Consider the following 13,494-nt stretch of genomic DNA (forward strand, 5'->3'; position numbering starts at 1 on the left):
ACAAGGATATCAACAGCCTCGTTTGAAGACAACAGTTCGCTGGTCTATACAATGACCTTGTCGGCACATACAACCTATCATTAAATGCTAACTGAGGTTTTTCATTTAAAGTTTATACACTGATTTTCCAACTTTTTTTCGTACTTTGCACGACCATGAGCACACGGCATGTACTTTTTTATATAGAGGTCCGTGTTTGCTCTGCTCAAGATTTGTATTATTTCTATGGCCATATGAGATTGAGTACTGTTCGTTAACTTCATATTTCATTTCACATCTCTGAACTACTTTTCCAATTGTGTTTCATTGATTTGTAATCCTTATTTAATACACTTTGAAATTGCAACAAAGGAAACTAAAAAAAACACAAGCATAAAATATAATGTTTCTTTATTTTCAGTCATTTTAATACTATCAGAATTATGTTCATTATGAATATTAATGAATGAATGAATGAATGAAAGTGATACAGAAAAAATGTAAAACAGGATATATTTGTTGGAAATTAAAATTTGAATAAAGTACTATATAATATCTCAAATTACCCCTTTAAATGAATGTTTATACAGATTTATTTTTTAAATCAATAAATGTAACATACAGTCATAATTTTGAATTTGACCAAAAAAAAATTGACATCATGATGGCAAATATAAGCTCTTATCTTTAACAACAGCAAAAGTGTGATTTAAGCTTCGAGTTCATTGTCTACTATCATTGCACATGAAAATGTACAGCAAAACTAACAATGACAAAAATAAAATTGGATAAACAGATTGATATGGAGTGAATAAATAACAAGTCTGTATCAGTTTGTATAATATTCAAACATGATGATAAAAAGATGATTAAAAGGAGTGTCTCGGTTTTTTTATGGAAATCTACAAGGTGAACTTGACCTTGCACCTAGATTTTGCCAAACAGACATGAGTCACAATACAGATGTATATCTTGTATATAAAACACCCTCAAATCAACTTCCGTGCTCAATTTAACCTTGTATATACCGATCAAGCACAAACGGACAATGAAAACTAGACAAAATGATTAGAATATACCCTTAACATTGGGGGTGGGTAAGAGTTGGGTGAAATACTGATTTCATTCAGTTTCACTATCATCCGATTCAGATAAGTCAGACATTTCTCCAAATATATAATCTAATTCAATAAAATCTGTCTGCAGAGGCATATCGATAAAAGAGTGAATTTGACTCTCTGCACTTTTATCGGAAAATTCAGATAAAGACAAAAGATATCTTATCCACTGCTCTTCAGCTTTCAACTTAAACATCATAAGCATATGCTTACGACCAATTTGATATCTGTCATCTTGTGTGGCTTCCACTATAAGATTTAATAAATGTTGATTTTCATCATCAATATGATGCAACAAAGCTTTGACCTCTAGCATTGTCATTTGTTCCTGCTCCATCGCATGCTGGTAGAGGGAGTAGGCCTGGCAAGCCTTTATTTTGTCTTCATCGAGGAAAGGCGAAACATTCAAATCCTTGAAGAATGTAGCAGATGGTGAGCTGACTTCAGCAAAAGAAAACCTTTCACTGAACTTGCTATTAAATTCTTTAAGGCTTTTCTTTATCTTTTCACTGTTGGAAGACAGCTGTTTGGAAATTCTTTTTGCCATCTCTTGTCCATCTGCCCAAATTACATAAAAGCATTAGATAATAACATGCATGATAGATTACCTGCACATATTAGTGCAGTCACCTAGTATGCAGTAGTACATATGTAGGGCTAAAGAAAACTATCAAAAGTTGTACAATGTACTAGAAATTTAAACAAACATGGCTACAAATAGACCAAAGGTTTTTACTGTGCAACCTTAGTTGAGTTCTTGAGGATTTAGTTGTACTTATCATTAAAAATAACTGTAAACTCTGTTATTTTGACGAATTGACGAGTTGAAAAGTTGACAATTTCTTGTTTATGGAAATTGATGAGCAAAATCTTGAGAAACATTAAATCAAGAGTATTCAGTTATAAATATAAGAAAGATAAACAAAATTATCTTACCAAAGTATTTCTTCAGTAAAGACAGAATGTATTGCCTTTCATTAGCAAACATTTGTAGTTTTTTGAGATATCCTTGCTTTAGTTTGTTTTTCGCTGATTCGGCTAGCTTCTCTTTCTGGTCATCCAAACTTTGTACATTTATCTGCTTGCCTACTTTCTTCATTTCATTTTCTGTTCTGCAAACGAATTTTAAAAAGTCAAAAAACCATAACAGAATCAAAAACGATTACAATCAAAGACAAATCCTTTCAATAAGTTTTTTTTTATTATTTTGATAGTTTTCCGTTAGTAATCATTTTCAATAAGATGCAGATTCTTTATTCTAAATGGATATCTAGGTTTAACAATAAATATTGCAAAATAACATTGAAAATTGAAAAAATATATTATCAGTTTTTGTCTTCAAACTTGCCTTCATTACAAGGCAAACTACATTATCTAAAATTTGTTAAACTTAAAGATATCTGAGGATTTGAGACAATAAAAATTACAAACTACAAAGAAAAAGAGGGACTGTCATAATATTGTGACATATCCCTTGTATTCAAGATGTTAGTGCTTGAGCTAATTTAATTTTTTTTTTTGGTTGACATCCATAATACACACACAAATATGACTTACTTTTGAATATGGTCTTTCAAAAGCACCTTTTCATCCTCATCATTGGAATCAGCTAACATTATCCTGCACAACATAATATTAAAGTTTACATATCAAAAATCATATGAAATAAAAAAAAATGCAGAGAAAATATGTTTTTGTTTTAATACTTCAAATAAGTCAAACTTCATTATCTCAAACTGGATGGGGCAAAGAAAAACAATGTCAATTTTGTTCTTTAAAAATCATTTTAAGAGACTGAAAATATTTACGACTTTGTCGTAAGTTCTTTTGTAAAATAAGTTCAGCCATTACCTATATACATGTACAAGTACCACATGTATATAGGTAATGGCTATAAATTAATACCACACATGAAACAAAATTTCAGTCTTTACTTCCCCATTCTGAATTGTTTGATCTACTACTACAAAACAATTAAACTTGTCTGTTACTTAACAAACAAACAAAAATCATTAATGAAGATTCTAGAAATAACCCTCCATTGGTCTCTCAAGGAATTCTACTAACCTCTGTGTAACAATCTGTTTGGAGAGCCAACAGTATCTTTCATCTGGTGTTAAACTGACTGTGAGAAATGGATAATGAATTCAGCATTAACTGGTTATTCACAAGCAAAGTGTAAAAAATACATGTTTGCTTATACATGTATATACACACACCATTGACAAATGCATGTATATCTTTACAAGCTTAATACTCAACAGTATTTACCAGTAAATCTTACCAGAAACTTGTCTTCCACTTCTTGATAACTCTTTCCAGAGTAAAATCCATTCTGCTGCACTACCTTCAAAAGATAACCATTTTTGGTAAATGTACCGGTATATGGTTAAGTAAGATCATTGATAGCCTCCCATGTATTTCCCTCAATATTTCTTTTTATCTATCAAACTTTGTTTACAAGTTCAAGTTCAACTTCAGTTTATTCACTCAGACCAAATAATTTGGTACAAGAGGAACATATATATAATACATACAAATACAAATCGTCAGAGGTACAGACAAACAGGTACATTTTCATACAGGGAAAAATTATAAATAAAAAAGAACAGACTATAGGATCACTACTTATGTTAGATTTTAGTATAAAGGATCATAATATGAAAACAACTAAGAGGAGCAGACAGCATCAAAAATTTTTGAAATAAATACACATAATTTTCTTAGCGATTTACAATTGCAATTAGTCATGAGTTCAGAAAACTTAAAAAAATTTGGTCTTGTTTACAACATACCATCATGCTTTACTTCTACAGCAGTGAACACGTCTCTGGTTTCTTCTTGCAATTTTTTGGCTTTCTCAAGCATGGCCTTTAATCGTTCCCCTAAATATAATTTAAAGTTCAAATTATCAATCAACTAACAGCATAATCAGTGTGTCAAATTATGAAAACATTTTAATTAATAAATAAATAATGCAGCGCTTCTTTACCAGTATATAATAATCCACCCCCAAATATGAAAATGTTCAAAATAATATAATGTAAAAACAAATTTACCTAATTTTTCCTTTATTCTGTTTGAATAATGTTCTAATGCATCCACTAACAAATGGTGTCTGTTTGACACAGTCATTTCTTTTGTGATAGAACTGAATTTTCTGAGGTAGGACCACAATCTCTCGACACCTTCTCCATCATTAAGTCCAGTTCCCTCCACAAACCTTTGACCAAATTCAAGCTAAAAAAAGTTTGTTAAGATTTACTTTCTGCTTTTTAAAACAGTCAAATCTGGAAACCAACGCCTTTAAATTTAATTTGGAGACAAATCTCTAAAGCAGAAATTATGCAGAATTCAGTAGGTTTAATCTAATCTTAATATATACACTATCAGAAGTAACGAATCATAGACACATTTTGAGAATTAATACGCAAATACTTCTGAACTTTGCAATCTCGAACACCGATATCTCAAATACTCTCCAATAATTGCATAATTGCATATGACTACTAAAGCTAGTGATTTCCAATAAAAAATATCTTTCCAAATACTAAACTTCAATCATATTCTTTCACTTACAATACTATGCAATGTATATAAAAAAAACATACACATATAATTCTTATTTTTAAATTCAATTTCAAAATTTCTGGTAAAGGATTGCAGTATTCTTAATACAGTGTGCTGACTTATTAGATTAAGCCAGCAGTGTACTTTGATCAAATAAATTTTAATAGAGCATACCTGGCATGCCATATTATGTGCATAACTGTGAAACACTGGCACAACAAACTTAAAATTTGCCTGTAGGTCTTTGTTTTCTTTCTAGAAACAAAAAAAACCAATATAAAGAAAAATGAAATAAGACAGGTAAAAAATAACTCATGAGTTTTCATATTACTTATTTTCATTAACTATACCTGCAAGTGTCTCTGAAGGCTACATGCTATGTCATACATAATAATTCCAGCTCTTTCATCCTGTTCAGAATTGTCGACCAAGTGTTGTAGGAGGTGCACTGAATATGCCAATCTAAATAAATTTAGTATAATACATGTATAAGCAGACTGTTACTTGTGGCACATTTTAATTATCAACAACTCAGTCCAACCTCATTATCTTGAACTTAAATTACTGTAGAAGCAGAAATATTTGTTGAGGATTTAATTTTGTTATTTTAGTTGGCAGTTTAAATCAACGAAATTAAATTTATGACAAATTTTTAACCCAACTATCAATAGACACAGAGTTGATACACAATACATATAAGGAATATACGATATGTCACAAAATTGAATGCCAATGAAATTATATTTGGTATAATAACAACACAATTTCAACCCAAGGAAAATATATGCTTCTATAGTAATTTTTTAAAGCTGCTTGGTCCGATATTATATCAAATTTTATGCACGCTTTTAAACGATGGCTATATATGCTTAGTATATGTATAATAATAGACATTGCAGTAGTTTTACCCGTCAATTATGACAAATTTCAATGAAGAAAAATACATACAAAATTTGCTAACAAAAACATTAAAAGGTACCGCGTTATTTCGCTTCATGTTAAATTTCACCCCTGATGCATTTTGGTTTGTTTTTTCGTTTGCCCAAAGAGAAATTATTTTTATTTACTTTGAATATTTCTAACTTTGAAAAGAGACTGATTCTGCTGGTGTAAATAGGAGAAAGTCCATAACTTTCTAAGATAAATGATTTGTATGAAAACAAATTTTATACTGTAATTACAAAAAAGCGGATCAAGCAGCTTTAAAGAACAAGTTGTTGGCACTTCTAAACATCTTTGACATATCCATGGTGAACAGGATACTGAAGTTCAGCTGTATATATATCCCAATACAAACTAGTCTATTCTCAATCACCTACAGTCAGAAAACATTATGTACACTTCTACCGGGTATTCTATATATAATCCTATACTTTTTCTAATTCCATTAAATGTTGCAGACATCTATGTTTATTATCTTGAACTTATGGTACTCGACACACTCTTATGAATGAAGTTCATTTTCAAAACTATTTTATATTATGATTTATTACCTTTCTCCATGTTTCAGATTCAAAAAAAGCTGTGGAATATCATGTTGGCACACAGACCCAAACAAACCAGTGATATCTAATTTATCAGTCTTCTTTTTAGAACGAATGATATTTCCCGCTTGAAAATCTGAGCAATTCTGAAAAAAAACATGAATACAAATTAATAAAATGGATGCATGAATGATTTTACTGCAATTAAATACAACTGTGTTTTGCAAAGCCATCTCTGCTTACCATTCAGAGAACCTAATGGAATACTCTAACACCCTTGACTTCTATATTGTATCATAATTTTTTTTTTCTGCTCTTGAGGTGACAGATTATCATTCCACACTAACATGCAGTATTCATTTTGTTTGCACAGCATTGTTGTGAAAGGACCACCAAAATCCGAAATTAAGCATTAAATGCTTTATAGTTTTGGAAATGAAAGACAGTATAATCTGTAAGATAACATGCCATTCTTCATGTTCTAATCTATGAATAGCTACGATGTACATTTTAATGATTTATTGTCTTTCCCAAGGGAGCAAGAGTAAATGTCTCAATAATTTTCAAACAGCCCTCATACATGTATATGCCATTTCAGACGCCAAACAAAATTTAACTTATATGACTTGTACCACAAACATGGTTAACCCATTTCCTTTAATTCTTGTATTTTTTCTATTAAAACACAACTACAGACTTTTGTGAACCTATTAAATTGTTCAATCAAATAATACACTTACAATATTTTGCTTTTTGGCATCTTGACCATAAGCTGACACAAATGTGTCAACTTTGTCTTGGTCCATGAAAAATTTTTCTTTTCTTCTGGGTACCCCAGTCCCCTGTCCTGATGATTTCTTGTGCACAAGACCAAAGTTACCATCCAGGGAAATGATTTTAGTTACATCACTCTGAAAATTAATATATTATTGTTTTTTTTTAATCATTATTTTATTGACAAAAATTATGGTGGAAGTCATATATAGATACTCTTTTTCCTCACTTTCAATTTTTCAAGGATATTCTTTTTCATAAAGATATAAAGATGATTGAACATATACTCTTGAACCTACATAACCCATCATAAAATAATCACTACATATCAATACCAAATCTGGTAATTTTTTCTGCAGTTAAACTTAAATTTGTACCTAAACTGGCTATTGCAATGCTGGATTTGAGGTACTAATGGTTGATTTTCTGAGAATTCAGTATGTAGTGATGATTTTTTCTTAGAGATAAAAGTTTTAGCCAAGATTTCATAAATAAATAATATGCACAAAGATCCTCATATCAAAACAAATTTTCACCACAAAGTGTTCCTTGATTATATAAACAGAAAAAAATACAAGCTCTATCATAGAACATGATGTTTCCTTACAAGCTGTAAGCGAGTACCCTTATAAGTAAATAAGTAAAGGCCTTGCTTATTAGTCCCCTACTGGTTTTCACCGGGGGGGGGGGGGGGGGGACCTATAGTTTTCCTCTGTGTCCGTCACTCCATCAGTCTGTCCCACTTCAGTTTTCCACACTTTTTTTCTTTATGCGTTAGAGGAATAGTATGAAATTTGCTGAACAGCTTCAAAATGTCAAACTACAGATCAAGTTTACACTTTTGTAGCATCTGGTTGACATATTTTCGAGAAAATTAATTTTTTATATTCCAATTTTTTAATGTTCGGTTCGTTATCCTGTTCGATGTGTATTGAATAAACGTGAAAAGTATGTAGTCAGTAATAGTATCGCGTGCATAACTTGGACCATTCCTTTTATTGTTGCTAACAAATAAGTTCTGTAAAATAGTGTCAAGCATTGTATTGTAAATTTAATCATCAGGGTTTTTTGTATTATTACAATCGAGTTCGTTATCGGGTTGGGCTGTTGATTCTGGGTACAGAAGACAGTAAGAAATGATATTCTGCATAACAGTGCATTGTTTTCACAAATTTCTACAAACTGGTAGGGGACGTGTATTGCTTATGCAACACTCTTAGAATGCTTGTTATCCCTGCGCTACTTAAATCTGAAGACCATTTTCTAATATTTACATTCTACTGCGTTTTTCCATTAAATTCTGTGATCTTTAAATGCCTCTAAATGCAACAACTAATCACTGGGTTCCAAAGGTTAAAATGACGAGTTCTATTAAGACGTGCATCACAAACATTGAACGCTGTAAACTGCAATTTCACAAGCGAAAATCAAAGTTCACGCTTGTGGCTGTTACTGTGGCTCTTCCATTAATTTTAACTTACCCTTAGGATAAGATAGAAATTTAAGGTATATATCACATTTGCAGACAAGGCAAGAAGTTAAAACAAAAATGTAAATATAATCAATAAATCATGATTTTTGTAAGTATACAGTTTCATAACTGCAGTGATGTGTGCATACAAATTTTCACAATGCACTAACACATGTTACTCAATTTGTATGCTCACACCGCTGCAGTTATGAGACTGTATAAGTACTTCAAAAAATCATGATTCAATCCTATCATAGCAGTCACCAAAAATCCTTAAAATTTCAACTCTGCACTAAAAGTACTTTTGATTTGACTTTACATTACATTAGTTTTGCAGATTGCTAATCAAAATATTAAAATTTCATTTCAAACTTATTTGTTTTGTAAGTTTTCTGCATTTGATTTTCCAAATTCTAAAAGGATAAACTGTTTTTGAGTTATTCTTAGAATTTGAAAAAAATGGATTGATAACTAATATGGGAGATTATTAGATTGATTTATGAGCAAATTTTACTGCAAAAGACAAATATTTTGTTGTCATCAGATTTTTAAAATTTAGACTCTTTTATATTGGAAAAACAAGTAAAAGGCATTGAGATTCACTAATCGTCTATGGTATGGGGCATTCATCGAATAATGTCAACCAATTACAATATATGCATGTCTGCATTTTTACACACATACCTCACAACAGATAGGGCATTCATTAGCCATTTGAACATGGTTTTCATCATAACTCTCTCTGTTGTTAAACTGAGATCTGTGGAATCTGTATTCATTGAAGGAATCCCCAACAAGACTCCTGTATATATCTTTCACCTGTAGGTACAGAAACAAAAAAGTTGAGCTTTTGGCATTAAATATGCTTTTTTGGTGCTTTTGAAGACAATTTATAGATCTGAAAATATTGTCTTTTATAAATGTACTATAAAGGCATGGATATATAGAATGTGCTGTGAAATTGCAAATTTTCATGGAGGTTTAATTATCATTGCTTTTCATGGTACATGTATAAAGAGACCTCTATAGAAATGTTACAATTTAAATATTGCAGTGTTATAATGTTTACTGTTCAATAATGCATGCAGTATAAAATCTTTTTGGACCAGTATTTTCCTCAAATCATGAAAATGTGATATCATGAAAATAAGTGCTCATTCAATTTAAAGCTGAACACCACTTGTAATTAGGCAATGTCTGCCATATTTCTCTTTTATCATCGGTATCCTTACAACCCCTATATAAAACACAGACCTCTTAGCAGTTTAAAGAATTAACAGTAGAGGTTTCACCTGTGTTACTTGATCGCAATGAAATTATTCAACTTTCTATATGTTTTTTTTTCAAATCAGGAGAATGGTAATATCAAATAAACATATCAATGCATCATATACAAAGAGAATATGCACATAGATTAAGAAATAAATGTATAAAATCTTAAGACCATGAAAGGAAAACTATACATTAATCAGTTTCAGATGTGCAATTGAGTGAAACAAAATCAAAGGGTTAATGTATACCTGTGTGACGGTGCCTATTTACAAGCGGTGTTCAGCTTTATTTGCATATATCTTAAGTATTTTGCTGTATTTAAATGTCAATTTATTTAAATGCCTATCAATTTTTGTGATGAAGACATGGTTATAATGCATCCACTAACAAATTTTATAGTTTATCATAATGCTAAAATAAGATTTATATAAATTGATGGGTTCTCATTTACCAAGTTTTTTTGGCTGAAATATAACTCAAAACTGTATCATGCTGTATTCTTCAAAATTAACCATCACTTTTTTGAGTTGTTCTTAGTGACATTAACTTTTTATTATGAAATTAAACATTTATAAAATATAAATCTGGCTAATAATCTCAAATGTTACTCCTCTTAAAAGGTCTGGTGCTGGACAAAGTGATCCTTCTGTTTACATAGCATTTTTAATAATTAATTATCAAATTCATCATCTCTCTGTTACCAATATAAATAATAATACAATAAAAAGTAAGACAACTGAGGAAATGTGATTTTCATAATTACAAGGCATTTCTATGTTGATCCTGTCAACTTACATCATCTATAAAGCAAAGTGAAAAAAAAATTAATAAATAGACAGAAAAAAAAATAATTACCTCATCAGGTCGCACCATAACAGGAAATCCATTCTGAGATTGAATAATGGCATCACAGAAAGATTTTAAAGACAGACAACCCTCAAGCTGAAGGACCACAGCCAACTCCATCAATTTAAAATCAAACGCAACACGGGGTACTTCAGGAGAAGACGGCCATAGTCTGAACCTGACCAATGTGACAGACTCCATCTCACACTTGCAGAATTGCATATTAATTTTATGCTGATGTCCTGAAATTCAAATAAAGCCAAATTTTTTATTTGTTTTGTTTTGCACATGAAAAAAAAATCAACCAAAAAGTTACTGATCTGTTTTTTGCATGTAACAGAACAACTATTAACTACATTTTTGGCTTAGTGTCTCAGCAAGTAATTAATGATTATTTAATTCATGTTTTATTTATAATTATATTATATCAGATTGACAAAAAAAATTGTTTGATGTATGACCCATCATAAAAGCCCCTACCCAATTTTTTTTCAGCATTTTGGATGTTTTAATTAAAACATAAAAAACTATTTGGGGTAGTGTACTTACCTGATAGGCTTATTACAGCAAGGGTTTTGGTGTAAGCTGTTGGACATTCATTATGATCTTTCCTTCTAATGCAAGTTTCTGATGAACTTTCATGAGGGACATACATATCATTCTAATTTAATAACAAAGAGAAAATTAAATTTCACCTTTTTTTTAAATCATAAAATACACATATAAATCCCAGGGAATACCCATGCACATTAAATTTCACATTTTTTTTTTAATACAAAAAATAACACTTCAAGAAAGACAGTTCATAAACATGTACAAAAATAAATAGGAAATGGTGTTGGTTAAAAATTACTTACTTTCCAAACACATGGCTTGTGAAAAAGCACCACACTGTGGATTTGTGTACAGCATTCTTCACAATAGTGGGCTGTTGGTCCAAAGTCTGGGCAGTGAATGATGTGCATTGTCTCCTTGCCACAAAAACAACATTCCCATGTTGATGGGCACATTTCCTCCACCCTAGCCCTGAACATTGAAGGCTGTACTGTTTCCCATCCTTCACGTTCTTTAGTCTTCCTGGATACATAAGTCCTTACATCTATTTTTCAAAATGAAATTATCAAAATATAAACAAGTATGTAATACTAATTAACACATTGCTTTTCATCATGCTTATCACTAGCGAAGATGGCTTATCACTGATACTCTGTTGCTTAAGCAGGTGTGGCAATTAGCCAATTACCTTCCTGAACAACTGAAGTTGTTGGCTGATCCAATAGTTCCTCTGTGACAACTTTCTTTGGTTTCTTGGGAACTGAACATTTTGGCTCCAACTTTACAATTTCAATTTCTTTTCTCTCTTCCTTGTATTTAATTACTTTAATTTTCTGTACAAATTTTTTACTCCTTAGTGACTCTTTGTTTCTAAGTGGCATATCTAAACATTAAAACATGAAATATATCAAAATGTGCTTTTTATCATAATACATGTGTAATACAATAGTGATTGATCACTCTCCGTCTGAATCTGTGATTTTAAAAAATGCATACTTATGCTATAAAAATAACAATTTAAGGCCTGCAACTAGCCCCCATTGCCATTCTCTGAGGTTGTAAGTATCAAAGTCAAATATGTCTATCTTAGTTTCAAATTGAAATAATGATCTTTAAGTCTTTTTATCCTTAACGGTTTAATTAATTCTGTTCTTAAATGGACCACTATAGTGTTTAAAAGGATTTTTATAAAGTGTAATTGAACTTTTGAAAACTTCCAGCCATGAAAAACCTTGTCAAAAAGGCGGCTAGTTGCAAGCCTTGTTAGTTTTATAGAACCGATATATGCTATAATAGCTTATAGGTAATTATAAATACCTATTAGTTATGCATTTTATTAAAACACAGATTTAGATGGTGAGCACCAGCACCTACATTGTATGATTCAATATTGACAAATCATTATCAACAAATCACATTTTAAAAGAGATGTTTTTATTTAAAAAAAAAAAAAGGTATGTATCTATAATACAGTGCAAGTTAATCATCTCATTAAAAAATCTACATACAACCAACTGGTCAAAATAGCGGAGACTCAGAGAGCACGGTATTAAAGAAAAACACAATGCCTAGACTAGAGCTAAAAGTTCACATATAACTAACATTTAGTAGAGGTAACAAGATATCTTATTTTTCTGTGGAGGTAAGCAAAAAAAAAAAAAAAATGAAAAATACCAGCTAATTCAACTGTTGACAGCTGTATCGTGATACATGTACATGTTGTTTCACATGACTAACTCCTGGGCTGCACCAAGATCGTAGCAGCTGGCCTAGCCGTCAGGTCGTTGCAATCTAAGTCTATATATATTGAACGGACCGCTAGGTCGAAGATTTGAAGTTGGAAAGACTAGTGACTTACATCGACATAATTTGTTAATTTCAAGTGGAAAATGACATGTTAGAATTCATTATAACTTAGGGACAAACAAAATATCACTAAATAAATAGATTTTATATTTGATACGAATATCTAAGTAGCGGCTAGGCTAGCTGTTTAACTACGTAGCCCTAAGTAGCAGCTACGATCTTGAACGCAGCCCAGGTCTAAAACAAAAAAATGAATGGTTGTCCAGTCTGGGAGCTAAACATATGATATATAGACCTGCAGTCATGCATGAACAATTCGCAATATGTATATGTATCATATTAGATACATGCGCGGATCTAGAGGGGGGTTAGGGGGTCCAGGCTCCCCCCTGTAAAATTCAAATTTCTTTAAATTACATATAAAAATAACAAAAATATGTCTCGGACCCCCCCCCCCCCCGGCACACTGAAATATCCGTCGGACCCCCCCCCCCCCCCCCCCGGGGAAAAAATTTCTGGATCCGCGCATGAGGTAGCTTGCGATACTCTGGCCCAGGCATAATCTTGGTGAATAAAATAAAGTTTACGTTGCAAAGAATTTCTCCTGTTTAATGACAAA

General features: G+C 31.3%; 1 protein-coding gene across 2 annotated transcripts; it reads right to left on the reverse strand.

Moving 5' to 3' along the window:
- Nucleotides 1-429: 429 nt before the first annotated feature.
- On the reverse strand, nucleotides 430-13,050 carry LOC117684202 (uncharacterized). Of its 2 annotated transcripts, XM_066082369.1 has the most exons (16): nucleotides 11,758-13,049; nucleotides 11,372-11,613; nucleotides 11,064-11,175; nucleotides 10,524-10,756; nucleotides 9,081-9,215; nucleotides 6,892-7,062; nucleotides 6,161-6,297; nucleotides 5,018-5,129; nucleotides 4,842-4,922; nucleotides 4,157-4,337; nucleotides 3,893-3,982; nucleotides 3,382-3,444; nucleotides 3,165-3,222; nucleotides 2,655-2,717; nucleotides 2,034-2,209; nucleotides 432-1,655 (listed from the first exon to the last, which is right to left on the reverse strand). In XM_066082369.1, the coding sequence occupies exons 1-16, from the start codon at nucleotides 11,948-11,950 to the stop codon at nucleotides 1,102-1,104; spliced, it is 2,601 nt and encodes an 866-aa protein (XP_065938441.1). In that variant the 5' UTR covers nucleotides 11,951-13,049; the 3' UTR covers nucleotides 432-1,101. The 2 variants fall into 2 exon arrangements, with proteins under 2 accessions (XP_065938442.1, XP_065938441.1); XM_066082370.1 differs by lacking the exon at nucleotides 3,893-3,982 and having other exon boundaries at nucleotides 430-1,655; nucleotides 11,758-13,050.
- Between the last annotated feature and the right edge of the window lie 444 nt (nucleotides 13,051-13,494).

This window comes from Magallana gigas, chromosome 4, assembly GCF_963853765.1.
Source record: "Magallana gigas chromosome 4, xbMagGiga1.1, whole genome shotgun sequence".
In the NCBI taxonomy this organism is placed as follows: Eukaryota; Metazoa; Mollusca; class Bivalvia; order Ostreida; family Ostreidae; genus Magallana; species Magallana gigas.